A 15,875-nucleotide genomic window follows, 5' to 3' on the forward strand; every position below is an offset into this window, starting at 1 on the left:
GCTGCCGAAACTTGCAAATTTCCGCTTCTCCCATTTTCTTGAGAGTGACATTTTGGACAATGTATACAGCCTTGTGCAAAATCAGTTTCCTCTGTCAGTATTACTAAATCACGCAAGTATGATACTGCAGCTTGGAGTTAGTCAACCCAGCATCTGCACAACGGGTGCAAGCAGCAAACGCGCAATAAATTGAAATAAACAAGAAATAATGGAAATATTCAGCAGACCACATGAACACTGCCTGTAAGTCAGTACACTGCAGAATGTTTCTTTTCTTTTCTGTTGTCTTCTTTTCTGCCTCGATCTTTCCCTACATTGTGCGCCTCACTTCCCGTCTCTCATCTGCCGGTAATGAAACGATTTGACGTCCCCCGGAAAGATTCCACTGAGCCCAACCTGAAAACCACTGACTGACTCTTCTCAAATGCCGTCATATAGCGCCAATTTCTGTCTACAGGGCAACATTACACGCTGGTAGGTCTTCTGGTTCCTACAGTTCACAACTTATCCTACCCAGCAAGTCGCTCTCTACAATTGAGCTTCTATTTATTTCTTTTCTCCAGCCCTACAGAGCACCTTGCTTATCTTTCAGCTCCCAGTTCCTTTACAGGGTTTCTTCCCGGCATGTTAACCTGATTTTTCTCTCTACCTGTGGCCGAGACCTACCTATCAGTTGACAAGAGGCAGTGGGGCTGGTGAAATTATGGGATGGATCTGTCAGTGACCTTTAGTCCGGCAGATAGTCAGCGGGGTGGAGTTACTCCCGTCCTCGTTCCAGCCAGGACTGAAGATGGGAAATATTCTCTCAGTGAAAGTGTGGGTGAAAGTGTGGAGATGGGACATGGTGTCCGCATTGTAATATGGCACCTGACCACCCTCATAGTCCAGGAAAACCCCGATCTTCCGGGGATTCACACTCAAAATGAGGGGAGTCAATAAGGGAGATGTGACGGCAAAATAACCTCTTCCAGGATTGAGCCACAAAATCCAATAACCAAGTTGAGGCCTCGGAACTATAATCCCTTTCCTGGTGACAGACTCTCGGGACGCCCCTAAAATCCATTCGGTCTTGGTTCCCACCTCCACCTCCCAGTAATGTCTCCCTGATGTGAATCCCTCTGATCCCAGCACACACAGCCATGTATCAAATCTTTCCGGGGATTCAGGGAGCGGCAGAATTTCGTCTCCGAGTCTCACACTGGTCCGGTCCTCAGACAGGATGAGGCGAGGATTCGCTGTGCTCGGATCCAGGGTCAGAGGGTCTGGAGCTGGGACAAATTTAAAAATAACAGAGTCAGTGATTTATGGGAAAGAGGCAAGGTGATCTGCAAATTCAGAGTGTACTCTGAAGTCAGAAAAATGAGAGGCGGAAATTGGTAAGGGGAAGGCGATGGAGAACATGCGTATGTCGGCAAGTAAGGTTTGAGATAAGAGAGCAAAGGAGTGGGAAAGGCAATGACGAGTCAGGGAGAGTGGAAGGGAAGAGGAAGAGGCAGCGTGGCAGGGAGGAAGAGAGGGAGCGACAAAGCGGAAAGTAGTGATGGGGTAAGGTTGAAAGAGACTTGAGAATGGCTGAAGGCAAAAATAATGCACTGGCTAGAGACCGATAGCTCTGAATTTCATGTAAATTTTGACTTTTCGTCTTGTAACAGTTTTAAATAGGTCGAATTATTAGACTTCAAGTGTATGGAAAAATATTTTGTTCTCTTAATATAGGCCAAAATAATATAAAAGCATCAAAGTGAGTTCGGTATTTCAGCATTCGATGTACTTGATTGAAGCGATGCTTGAATACATCCATATTATCAACAGGACAGCAGTTTGCTGGACTAAAAACATGAAATTCAGGTTGGGTACGCAGAGCATCAGAGGAGTAGGAAAGTTGACGTTTTGGGTCGGGACCCTTCTTCAGAAACGCCAACTTTTCTGCTTCTCTGATGTTGCCTGGCCTGCTGAGTTCCTCCAGCTCCACACTGTTGTCTCTGACTCCAGCATCTGCAGTTCTTGCCATTCCTACGAACGCAGTTTGGTATTTTCACCCACACTGTCATTTCATAAACAAATGTGTGCATAGAATCTATTTGAAATGATCGTGACTCCAGACACCAGTGAAAACTAAGATACGGCAGAATACGCACTGCGTATTGTGCATTTTAGGTCATGATAAAATATTACATTACTTCTATAATGAAGGGAAAAAAAAACAAAAGAAGTGCGAATGCTGTAAAACAGGAACAAATCAAATTGCTGGAAAAGCTCAGCAGGTCTGGCAGCGTCTGTGGAGGAGAAAACAGAATTAACGTTTCGGGTCTGGTGACCCTTCCTCAAAACCTTCTGAGGAAGGGTCACCGGACCTGAAAAGTTATCTCTGTTTTCTCCTCCAGAGAAGCTGTCAAACCTGCTGAGCTTTTCCAGCAACTTTGTTTTCGTGTCAATTATGAAGACTTCCGTTTCAAAGTATGTCAAACATGGCCTCATTTTGTATGTGGCTGGATGTTCAATAGTGACCAAAGAATCAATTAAGCCACTGTTTGACCTCGCTTGCACACACATTGTAATTAACTTCTCCCTCCGCACAACCCATACCTGTGTTCCAAACCCAATTTCCTGCCTCCACACGCTCAATCACTCACTTATTCGCAATAACATAAGCACTCACTCATCTCCTTCTCCATTCTCCCTGCTTTCTCTGGCTTTCTCCAACTTGCCTGTATGCTAGGGAGCCGGACAAGTCAAAATAAAACTGCAATAAATAAGCAGATAACGGGATATATTTCACAAATTAGGCTCAAATCGTAAGTTTTGGGGTTTTTAAACAATGAATGCTGTTTGCGAGAAGCAACAATCAGGCCCAAAACCGTGGGCCTGGATCTCAGAACTTAGTCCTGCACATGCCTTTACTGAAAGACATCCAGGTCCTTAAAATTCACATCTGCATGCGTAAAACATTTAATTTCAGTTTTGTACAGATATGATATGTGCATCAATGAAGAAGAATTAGGCTGGTAGACAATTTATCATTACTGCTTCATTTAAATGCACCTACCAAAATAAATGTGACTGTTGCCAGTACAAAACGCTAATAGCATTGGGCATACGTGAATGAATGGGAGTTCACTAGACTGGAAGTCCAGGCTAGTCTTGTACAAAATTCATTGTGGGGGTGGCGGGGTTAGGGCAGGGTGGGGGGTGGCGGCGGTGGTCGTGTCTTACTTACGACACGTTCTCCGTGCAAAATCAGCAGGCTCCAGAATCACAGAAATTTTACTGTGCACAAGCATGTCCACATGCCTGCACTAAATATCACAATCGGGATTTCTGAAACCTCAGCTTTTGTTCTCCTAAGATGCTGCTTGGCCTGCTTGTGTTCATCCAGCTCCACACTTTGTTTTCTTGTAAAGCTATTCTGCCATCATTTCCCGGTAACACTGCGCACTGTCTTCAGATAACTGACTATCTCTCTTTCGATGATTCGATTGAATCTCTTTTCATCAGCCTTTGGGACAGAACATTGCAAACTTTGCTACTTGGTACGTGTCCGTCTTCCCCGGACTGACCTATCCCCTCCCCACCTCCCCACCTATACTCTCCTCTCAACCTATCTTCTCTTCTATCTATCTTCGGTCCGCCTCCCCCTCTCTCCCTATTTATTTCAGAATCCTCACCCCATCCCCCTCTCTGATGAAGGGTCTAGGCCCAAAACGTCAGCTTTTGTGGTCCTGAGATGCTGCCTGGCCTGCTGTGTTCATCCAGCTTCACACTTTATTATCTTGGTAGCTAAAAGAGTTTTGTTCTCATACCACTATTGCTCCATTTGCTAATAACGTTAAAGATGTCCAAAAAAGAAACCTGAAAGTACCGCAGATGCTGATAATCTAAAGCAAAAACAGACATTTCTGGAAAATGCCTGGCAGCATGTGTGAACAGAAATCAGTGTTAACGTTTTGGGCCCAATGAACCTTCTGTAGAACTTTAAACATGGGCCCCCTCGCTCTTGGTCCTTTCAATGAGGGAAAAAATTCTTTCATCTGTTCTCTCCAGACCACTCGTGATTATCAATGCTGATACTACATGTCGTCTCATCTTTCTTTTCTCCATGGTAACAATCCTAACTTCTCTGATTTATTTTCAGAACTGAGGATTCTCAACCATCCAACTATTCTCTTGTCTTTTTTAGGGCATCCACTCCAATGTCTTCACTTGCTTTTTAAGGAGTCGTTCTAAAAAAAAATTATATGCCATACTCCAACTGGCACCAACCTGGAAATGCATAAGTGGCAGGAAATGTATTGCAGTTCAAAAAGCTTTAGATTTATGGAGCCATGGGATTAGTTCTCAAGCAGCCATGGGCTCCACATGGAGGATCGATTACACCTTAGCATGGACGAGTCTAATACCATCACAAGAAGCTTGCAAGTGCAACTGAGGGGGGTTTAAAGCCGTTTGTCTGGAGGTGGGAGCCCAAAGAGTGAATTCCTAAAGAAGTTGAAAGTTGCAAATGAAAATAGAAAGAACAAAAACCAACTTTTGAATCAGCCAGGACCATTCGCAAAGTGTGCAGTGTTAAAAGGGGGAAGCAAAAATAGTTTTGTAAATGCCTGCAACGATATAGGTTAAATGACAGTACAGGTATAAGCAAAATTATATAATTTAGTTGCCATTATGGAGATGTGACTGCAGGGTGCCCAGCCCTAGTACCTGTGTGTGACATATTTTGTTCAACATTTAGGTTGCAAAGAAGGAAAGTTGGGTGGGGCAGTGCTGATAACAAGGGACGGAATCAGTATGTTATTGGGAGAGGAACTCCGTCTGGATAGTTTGTACAATATTTGGGAGTGACGTTGAGAAACAGCAAGAGTCTACAAACACTGGTGGAAATCGATAATTGACCACCAAATAGCAAAGGTAAGGCAGGACATGGTATAAGTCAGAAAATTGAAGTTGCCTCAGTGAGGTAAATGCAGTGGTCATCGATAACTACAATCAATGTTTCAACTGGATCAATCCACTGAGTGCCAGTGCTCTGTGGAAAAAATTCCTGGAATGTGTTTGAGGAAGTTTTCTGCAGCAAAATGCTGAAGAGTAATTCAGCCATTGGCTACTTTGGATCTTGCATTATGCAACGAGAAAGGGCTAATTAATAATTTTGTTGTAAAATAACCTTTTGGGAGTTTAACCACGGTATAACGATTAAGCTTGTAAGAGATAGTCTGAACTAAAAATTTTAGTCTGAAACTAGGGGCTTGAATCAAAACAAGGTTAACAATGAAGACATGAAGAGGAAGATGGATTGAGAAAATGGATTCAGATGCACGATAGCAGACAGACAATGGCTAGTATTTAAGATGTCAATCAGAGATAATGGGAACTGCAGGAGCTGGAGAATCCAAGATAACAAAGCGTGGAGCTGGATGAACACAGCAATCCAAGCAGTATCTCAGGAGCACAAAAGCTGACGTTTTGGGCCTGGACCCTTCATCAGAAAAGGGTTAGGGTTAGGTTTCTGATGAAGGGTCTGGGCCCGAAACATCAGCTTTTGTGCTCCTAAGATGCTGCTTGGCCTGTTGTGTTCATCCAGCCCCACACTTTGTTATTTAAGAACTTATTGCTTGTTTCATTCTGAAGAAAAGTAACTCCGTTTGAAGAAAAAATGCTTAATGAAAAGAAAGTAGCAAAGTTTGGAAAAGAATGTTGAAGACAAGGTCATATCAAAGGAGGGCCCTTATGAAGTTGACAAAAAATTTAGAAATAGTATGTCTGATGGTTCTAGGATTTTTAGAATTCAGCAAAGTAGGAGCAAAGCTTTGATAAAATTGAATATAGATGAAAAAAGGAAGAAACATAAAACTGGATTGAAAAAAACTACTATAGCCGTATAAAAGGGAAAATATTAACTAAGTAATTCCTGGTCCATTACAGGAACAGGAAGACATACTAATAATTGGAAATATAGAAATGGCAGGGAAGGTAAATAAATGCTTAGTTTATATTCACAGCAGAAGATACAAAAAGCCTCCCCACAATAATTAAGACCGATGGTCTAGTGAGAATGTGAAACTGGTAGAAATTAGTATCAGGCCAAATGTCATATTGGAACAAATGATGGGACCAAATAGACATATTTGGAGAACCCAATCACTTCACTCTGCAGTGTTTAATAATTGGCTCCAGATTTCATGGATGCTTTGGGTGTTATTTTTCGACATGGTATTTATTCTGCAATAGTGCTTACAGATTAGATGGTTCTAAGTGTTTTCTTTCACTCTCTAAGATAAGAGGAAGAGAAAAAGCTCTGAATTAAAAATAAATTGACAATAAAAACCCTGCATTATGCAAGTGGGTATTGCTGAAAAACACTTCACTGTCTCTGAAGATCTGTGGGCCTTGCTGGGAACAGGGAGCAGGGCTTTAAGTGCAGGGCAGTGTATCTCTCTCTTTGCATACGATTTGTCTGTGACACTACGGCGAGTTTATATTGCTTCTCCTCGCTCCCTTGTTTTCCCTTCGACTCTACCCCAACCCTCTTTCATATTTATGCCACCCGGTCCCCCAGCATCTGGCGATTTCCTATCTTCCACCTTCTCTCTTTAGAGGACGGATGTTCCCACATTTGAAGACCATGGAAACAGTGCGCATTGTTATAGTGAAGGCCAATCCTCTGAACGGATTAGGTCTTTGTTCAAATTTGTAGCCTGAAGTGAGCAGTGATTTTCCTGACGCAGTGTCCGCACAATCAATAGAGTTGCTAAAAAAAATGACAAATACACAATGTAAACAGATTCGCTGTCCTCTTTTTCATAAATTTGAGGATATTCCTAATGTTCAGTAGACTTTTTTAAAAAAAACCAGCGATATTTTCTCACTGTATGTCTTGAATTCTGAATAACTGAGTCAGATTAGCATACACCCTAGCTGATGCTGGACAGATTTGCAATTGCTGCAGTTTCCTCTATTGTCTAAATTTAAATTCCACCTGAGATAGCTAACTGCCTGTTAGCACATTATTCTTTCGTGTATTCCCGGTCACTAAGCGGTTCAAGTCCAGTCATTCTCTGGCCTGGGCTCTAGTGTTCTGCTTATACAGTTCTCCTCACTGCTTTAACACCATGTGTTGACGACCTCAGGCACATAACGGGAGAAACTCACAGAAAGCGAAGTACGAAAATGGACAGCCTCCCATGGTCAACGACTGACAATGTGAACATTTAACCTGGGGCCTTGGAACCTTTCCACATTGCACTTACATTTAAAAAAAATGTTTACGGGAGTTTTACCTGGGACAATGGCATCGATCATGCCTCTCCAGATCATGTACTGCAACGGGCCGTTGAACTTTCCGACAGGCAGGGCTATTGAAAGTAACCGATGTGCATCACTAATCCTGTCAATATTAAACAGTTTGTGTTTAAAGGGGAAAAATTGTCAGGGTATATGAGAAATGTTTTAAGCTTTCAGTATTGTTATCTTAAAAGTGAATCGGCAGATATAAATTGTGAGAGGCAGTAATAACTGCCGATGCTGGAGTCAGTGCTAACACAGTGTGGAGCTGGAGGAACACAGCTGGTCAGGCAGCATAGAGGAGCAGGAAACTTGACGTTTCAGATCGGACTCTTTTTCAGAACACTTTTTGTGTTCAGTCTGTAACCAATTATGAAAACGTCAACTTTCCCACTCCTCCGATGCTGCCCTGGCCGGCTGTGTTCCTCCAGCTCCACAATGTGTTATCTGGATATAAAATGTTAACCTCATTTCTATAACTGAGCAAAAACGCAACGACAAAGGATGAAAAACCCCAGGTCAAGGAATAGGCCCACGGCCTGAAAACCAAGTGGTTGCTAAGACATCACACACCGCAGGAGGAGGCACCTTTGCATTTAGTCCGTGCGCTCGGTTTATTACAGACAGAGCTTGTGGAACAAACACAGAGGTTAAAAATATTTGAAAATCTCAAGTCCAACTGTATAAAACATGCGCCTCCCAACTTTCTGATAATCTTGCTTTGTAGCTTTGGCCTCTTGAAATCTCTGATATTAGCTGCTACACTGTAGGGCCACAGCGATCAAATGCATCTGATCTAAAATCCCCTTCCTGATCTCTTCGCCTTTCTAATTCTCCCTTCTTCATTGTTAAAAACATTCCCTATGCTACAGCTCTGGAATCTGTGTGAATATTTCCTTATGTGAGTCGATGTCACGTGTTGCTTTCCAAAGCTTCTGTTAAAAAACGTCCTGAGAGAAAATCAATTAAAGGCGCTATAGACCACCCCCCCCCCCCCCCGTTGTTTTGTTAAGGATACAGAGCTGGATTATATCGTTTTTCCTTCTTTGAAAGCCCGAACGCCCTTTAAGGTTGGTCAGGAGCCTTGCAGGGGCGTGAATGGCAACAGAGATCTTCAAAACATGAGTCCTGTGGTTCGCTCAGACGGAGTTGGATGGTCACAGCTACGCAAATAGCCTAAGTCAGATGAGCGATTACTTCAGGCATTGGAGCTAGATTGCATTAGTTACAAGGTATCTGGTCAGCTGCAGAATCATAGAGATCGACAGCAAAGAAACTTCGGTCCAACTCGTCCATGCCGACCGGATATCCTAAATGAATCTAGTCCGATTTGCCAGCGTTTGACCCATATCCGTCTACACTCTTCCTATTCATATGTCCACCCAGATGCCTTTTAAAAGTTGCAATTCTATCACCCTCCAACACCTCCTCTGGCAGCTGACTCCATACGCGCACCGCATTCTGCGTAAAATAAAGGCCCCAAAAAATCTGTGAAGCTGAATGAACGCAGCAGGCCAAGCAGCATCTCAGGAGCACAAATGCATCTGCAGTTCCCATTATCTCCGACTCCTTTCAAATCTTTCTCCCTCACCTTAAACCTATGTCTCTAGTTTTGGACTCTGCCAACCTGGGAAAAAAGACCATCACTATTCACCCTACCAACTTCACTCATGATTTTATATACCTCCATAAGGTCACCCATCGGTCAAAATCCGACGCACCAGGGAAAATAGCCCCGGCCTATTCTGGTAGTCCCGACATCTCAAACCCTCCAACTCCGGCAACATCCTTGGAAACCTGTTCTGAACCCTTTCAAGTTTCACAACACCTTTCCTATAGCAGGGAGGCTTTCCTCTGTTGGTCATATAACGCAGGAATAAACACTGCAATAAGCTTCCTGTTATAAAACACACGCGTACGTGAGGCATGGACCGAGGTGAACCAACTTTTAAAATGACGGCGATAGGCACAAAATAAATCCACAATCGTACTCCTCCGAGCTATTTAGCAAACTGTAGAAGTTTCTGGAAACAGATCGCCCTACCTTCTCTTCTGAATAGCTTTATCCTGAAATAAATCAATCGCGAATAGTGAGGATGGTAGATTAAATTCCCTACAATGCGGAAACAGTTCCTTCGGCCCAACAAGCCCACACCGCCCCTTGGAACATCCCACCCAGACCCATCCCCCTATAACCCACGCACCCCTCAACACTACGGGCAATTTAGCATGGCCGATGCACCTAGCCTGCACATCTTTGGACTGTGGGAGGAAACCGGAGCACCCGGAGGAAACCCACGCAGACACGGGGAGAATGTGCAAACTCCACACAGACAGTTACCCGAGGCTGGAATCGAACCTGGGTCTCTGGCGCTGTGATGCTGCAGTGCCAACCACTGAGCCACAGTGCCGCCCAGAGTGTTCGAGGGGAGATAGAGAGGCTGTTGAAACACGGGACAGCGTTTCAGCGTCAATCGCATTTTCGAAAGGAGGTTGAGGAGAGGCAGAATAAGCTGGAATTCAACATCAGTCCGTTTATACACACAAACGCAAACACACACACACACACACACACACACACACACACACACGCACACACACACACACACACACACGCACGCACACACACACACACACACGCACACGCGCGCGCGCAAAATCTCAGCATGGAATGGTAATAATTATAATGGGACGTCATAGGGATAATAAAACTGGAGTTCAGAATGAAATGATAATCAAATAACATGGTCAGGGATTTCATAGCCTGGAAGTTGCTGTGGAATCCGCAGACATGTTCGGAAGCCAGTTACCTCAGCGCCAATACGCAAACTATAACTCTTCATCTCGAACTATTTCCAAATTTTTAGCAAATGTTATAGTTGTTTTCCTTTTATCAGCTATTGTATCACCGAACTGATCATCAATATATTCCCTCACCTCCAGAAATATCAGCTCGTCATTTTGCTCCATCTGTTTCTGCAACTTTGAGAGTTTCTTCTCAATGGAAGTTAAATTATCCTGAATCTCTCGAAGGTTTTTCTCCATTGTCTCTAGAATCCACTTCTCTTCTTCCCTGAGATCTCTGAGTAAACTCTGCTCTTTCTCAGTGAGAATCTGATGCATTTTAGTGAACTCGGATGCGGTGTGGGCCTGTAGACTACTCGCCTGTTCCTACCGAATGAAACGTGAAACATCATTAATGTCACTCGACAAAGGGAACAAAAGTAACCGAGATCCCGGAAAATCAACACGGGGAAACCTCACCCTCACTTCGGAAATCTTCTGTTTCTGATTCAGTTCCTTTAGGAGAACCGCCGATTTCTTCTCTGTGAGAGAGTCAAATGAAGATTTCAGCTGATCCCGAGGTTGGAGAGAAAAAAAAACACGGAATTAAAATGTTAGACCGTGGAATTATAATAAAACACACAGCTTTTAAAATATCCCCTTTTACCTTGTACATCTCTACAGCTTCGTTGATTGGTAGGAAATGGTGCTCTCTGTGTTGCCGCGAATCTCTACAAATCACACAGATCAATTTCTTGTCAGTTTCACAAAACAGCTTCAGTTCTTCCTGATGTATCTCACAGTGAAGTTCACGTTCCTTCACTTTAAGGTCCAGCCAGTTTTAAATTTCGAATTTTCTCGGCCAGGTTCGCTAAGGCCCGGTTTACCCTAAAGTTTCCTCCAGTAAATTTCTCCCTACATTCCGGGCAGGAGTTTATCGTCTTCTTTTCCCAACTCTGGGTGATACAGGAGCGGCAGAAGTTGTGTCCACACTCCAGTGAAACCGGATCGGTGAAATAATCTAGACAAATGGGACAAATTGCCTCCTCGATAAAAATCTGCAGCTGTTGTCTGGAAGCCATGTTCAGACTCAGGACGTCCTGCTTCAAATTCCCATTACTTTGGATGTTCCTGCGCTGCAGAACATCTTCATTACCACAATGTTCCGGTGAAGTTCACTGCAATAGTCGTAAAACTTCTAATATGTCCTGAACTATACCTTCAATTTTCTCATAAGTTGACAAAAGCCAGCGTACTTGGAAAGATAAACGGAATTAGATCACGGAGGGGAATAACTCAACCCTGCCGGGACAGGTGAACCGCATGGAATGTTGACAAGAACGCGAGTGGGAGGAGCAGGAGGCGGAGAAATCTGGGATCCGGATGACATTGCATTTTTCTCCAGTCTGAACTCGTTTCTGTCTACCAAGCCTCTGGTGAAAGAGTAATATCTCAATTTATAAAGATTGCTAAAGGACAAACTCAAGGACAAGTGTAAAGGAGCATTCTAGATAATGGTCCACAAAGACTTGGATCGCTCATAAGCTAGGTTCAGTGACCGGAAACAAATATTAATTGTTTACGGTGTTGATCTTCTGCTTTTGAACTGGATATTAACGATTTGCATGCGATCGTAGTCGGAAAAATCAATAAATTGGTAGCCAACATTAATATTAGACGTGTGTATGACAGTGAAGCGGATAGCCGTAAACCACAAAGAGAAAACGATGGGCTGAGTAGAAAGATGGGAAATGGAATTCAACCTGGAGAAATATGAGCGACACCTTTAGCGAGATCGAACATCGCAAACAGATTCGTAGCAAATGGAAGTATATGAGAGATGCAGAGGAAGGAATAGATCTTGGAGTGAATGTTCAAAGACCTCTGATCTCTGGAAGCCCCTCGAAGCCTGACCTGACATTGATAAAATGTTTCATGTCACGGCCAAGTTCAAATGTATGGTTACATCACTGGAGAAGGTATAGACCGCGAAGATGAGGAAATGTCATTAACTTGAGCCAGTAACTGATGAGTTGGGGGAAAAAAGCAACTTTAAGTTCTTTGCATTTCTGATCAGAACACAAAATGGGCGATTCCATCAAAATGATAACCCTGCTGATTTTCCTTCGGATCACGAACTCGTTGGTTTTCGATAGTAAAACAAAAATAGATCCTAATTAAGATAATACATTTTTTTTATGAGCACTTGTTTATTGTTGTTATAATTTGCTTATTGTTGCTTGATCAAAGATAATGGCAACTGCCGATGCTGGAGAATCTGAGATAACAAGGTGTACAGCTGGATGACCACAGCAGGCCAAGCAGAATCAGAGAAGGAAAGCTGACAGGCCCGAAATGTCAGCTTTCCTGCTCCTCTGATGCTGCTTGGCCTGCTATGTCCACCCAGCTCTACACCTTGTTATCTCTATTGTTGCTTGATGTCCGCTTTACAAAAAGTAACGTTCTGACATTTTTATGGTTACAGGATGTGGATTAAACAACGTCTGTGGAGAGTAAAATAAGAAATACCCAGATTGTTTGGCCCGTCTGTGCCTCACAGAGGCCGCTTGAATTTATTTGCATTGATGTCAACAGAGGGAAAGAAATAATCAGGTGAGCTTCTGTCACTGCAAGTGAAATTCGCTGCTCGCCAGAACTCTCCTTCATTTGAAAATCTGTCAAACACACGATCACCAAAGGGACAGTTCAGTCATTATCTTTAAAATTACCTTTCCGGTTGTGGAATGAAATTAGGAGATCACAAGATGCAGGAGGAATGTAGCTTTTATTTCTTCTCGGAAAAGCTATGGCTTTTGTGACTTCCCAGGTTAGTAAGGCGAGGAAATGAGGGTGATGTGCAATTAAAGTGTTATCCAATTGCAATAGTGTAAGACATGCGAAGTGTTGATGACACAATATAGGTTTTACCTCTCACTCATTCCTTCCTGGGCCAATTCTTCCTTAACTGGATGTTTGGGATCGCATGGTAAAGAGGAACAAGGGAGGTTGGAAAATAGTCTTCACTTAAGCAGCGCCGTCAAAGAGAATTTAGCTGACTGTTCATCGCATTTTCTCTCTTTTACATTGTTAAAGGCTGATGGATTTCGTTCTGCGCGGCTTCTGCTGCACTTGAATGACATCCGTGGGTGGGATTGTTACAGGGTTCCCTCCTGCCACCTGCTGACAGCATGTCGCTAGTGCAGGAAAAAAAATTGCCTTTTAATCTAGTCCAAATTTCTGAAGGTTCAGAGGGACGATAAGTTTACGCCTTTTCCTGTCAGCATCATACTATGATTCTCTTCTATTCACGAATTGGTTCTCAACATTGGCTTCACGACTATTTCGTTTGATTTCGTGTTCTATATGCACGAATGAAAACTATGGACTGAAAAAAGTCTATATTAATGATTGTTTAGAAAATACATTCGCACGAGCAATCACCATTACTGTGAAAGCGTAGATATCTAGGGCAGTAACTAGTCGGCTTTAAAAGGCACCAGTTAAACTATTCCCATTGAGTTTGAAGGTATAGACCCCGTACTCCGATTTTGAGTAGTGATCAAGAATAGGCGATCAGAGATCAAGAACTGAAGAGGATCGAAGTCCATCAGGAAATTGACACTTGGGCTTCAGCAATCTCTAAACTTGAGCCGTTTTAAACAGGGATTTCCGAAGCGCGGGTGAGGTCTCCCTCTGCTGATGTTTTGGAATCTCGATTAAGTTTTATTCCTTTTATCGCGGGAATCTCTGCGCTGAAATTCTGTTACCAGGTCGTAGTGGTGCACGCTGTAATAACGCGGCTGCACACGAAAAAAAAACTCAATATTTGCAGAAACCTTCACCACGGAAATGTAACAATCCTGTATAAACAGCAAGACTCTACAGAAACCAAATGAGGTGAATGGACACTCGTTGGTCTATGGGAACTGTTGTCCAGAAGCAAGAATTTCCTACTTATTTTCACTTTGGGCCTGAAAGGCACAACTGACGTAGACGGGGTCTTACTTTCATATCTAACTGGACTCACTGAACTAAAGATAGAAAATTAGAAACATTCATTCTTCGTTTCATCAGCCATTTCAGTTGGATAATGGCCGAAACCCATCTCAGCTCGCTTCCCCGCCTCAGTGCCACCTGTCCTGATATTCTGGAATCCTCCAGTTCTCCCACCAGCCCGAGCATTTCTGAGAAAACAAAATCCTATCTTTCTACATTTGATAATGGAAAATGTGCTTCCCGATTTCACTCCTGTATGACATCATTCTAATTTAAACAATGACAGAACCTTACTTGTGTCAATGGTCTATAGCTCAACATACTGCAGTCAGTTTCACAATCTCGTCGCCTTATGTGAACATGCAGCCCTCTGAATGTTATAGGATAGATTACACTTCAAGATCGACTATTCTCGGAGCCATTCTTCCTGGAAAGGAAAGGCCTGTTATGCACTTAGCTGGGAGGAAAGTAGAATCAGGGAGCAGGAATTCGGCCCTTGGAGTCTGCGCTGACATTTGATACGATCATGCTGATAGGATTGAAGCATCAAACTACATTCCCACCTACCTCTGAAAACCTTTCACCAATTGCTCACGAATCCACCCTCTACCTTTAAAACATGTAAAAACTGCTTCCATCAAGCAAAACTCATGGCAAAATCTCACAATTGTCTGTTAGATCGAGAGAGAGAGATTAAAAAAAGCCCCACTTCTGTTTAAAAAGCATCCAGACTGGACAGAATATCAGATACATTACCTCTCGGGGCTTCATGTGCAAATTGGACTGACCTATCCCCTCCCTACCTCCCCACCTATACTCTCTCCACCTATCTTCTTTTCTCTCCATCCTCGGTCCGCCTCCCCCTCTCTCCCTATTTATTCCAGAACCCTCACCCCATCCCCCTGTCTGATGAAGGGTCTAGGCCCGAAACGTCAGCTTTTGTGCTCCTGAGACGCTGCTTGGCCTGCTGTGTTCATCCAGCCTCACATTTTGTTGTCTTGTGCAAATTGGTAGTCGTCTCTCACGCAGGGCTACTTTTCCTAGGTCGTTTATTGGCGTCCCGCTCAACTCAAAAGTCTGAAAGTAAAGGATGGAATCTCACTCATGATACTTCAGAAAGTAACCCAGCCTCCTTGTTCCACACGCCCCTTCAACCCCACCACACCCGGCACCTTCCCCTGCAACCGCAGGAAGTGCCACACTTGCCCCCACACCTCCTCCCTCACCCCTATCCGAGGCCCCAAGATGACATTCCATAATAAGCAGATGTTCACCTGCACATCTGGAAATGTGGTATACTGTATGGATTGTACCTGGCGTGGCTTCCGCTACAAGCGGAGGCTTGGGGACCGCTTTGCAGAACACCTCCGCTCGGTTCGCAACAAACAACTGCACCTCCCAGTCGCGAACCATTTCAACTCGCCCTCCCATTCCTCAGACGCCATGTCCATCATGGGCCTCCTGCAGCGCCACAATGATGCCACCCGAAGGTTGCAGGGACAGCAACTCATATTCCGCTTGGGAACCCTGCAGCCCAATGGTATCGATGTGGACTTCACAAGCTTCAAAATCTCCCCTTCCCTCACTGCATCCCAAAACCAGCCCAGTTCTTCCCCTCCCCCACTGCATCCCAAAACCAGCCCAGCCTGTCTCCATCTCCTTAACCTGTTCTTCCTCTCACCCATCCCTTCCTCCCACCTCAAGCCGCACCTCCATTTCCTACCTACTAACCTCACCCCGCCTCCTTGACCTGTCCGTCTTCCCTGGACTGACCTATCCCCTCCCTACCTCCCCACCTATACTCTCCTCTCCACCTA

The 15,875-nt window shown here is 43.9% G+C and overlaps 1 protein-coding gene across 1 annotated transcript; it reads right to left on the minus strand.

The window, feature by feature from the left end:
* Positions 1-717: 717 nt before the first annotated feature.
* On the minus strand, positions 718-11,144 carry LOC132206187 (zinc-binding protein A33-like). The gene is given in 7 exon segments (XM_059639386.1): positions 718-1,268; positions 7,275-7,381; positions 9,323-9,345; positions 10,216-10,449; positions 10,543-10,639; positions 10,731-10,897; positions 10,899-11,144. Coding segments are annotated over 7 exon segments (1,425 nt in total).
* Between the last annotated feature and the right edge of the window lie 4,731 nt (positions 11,145-15,875).

Source organism: Stegostoma tigrinum, chromosome 34, assembly GCF_030684315.1.
Source record: "Stegostoma tigrinum isolate sSteTig4 chromosome 34, sSteTig4.hap1, whole genome shotgun sequence".
Lineage (NCBI taxonomy): Eukaryota > Metazoa > Chordata > Chondrichthyes > Orectolobiformes > Stegostomatidae > Stegostoma > Stegostoma tigrinum.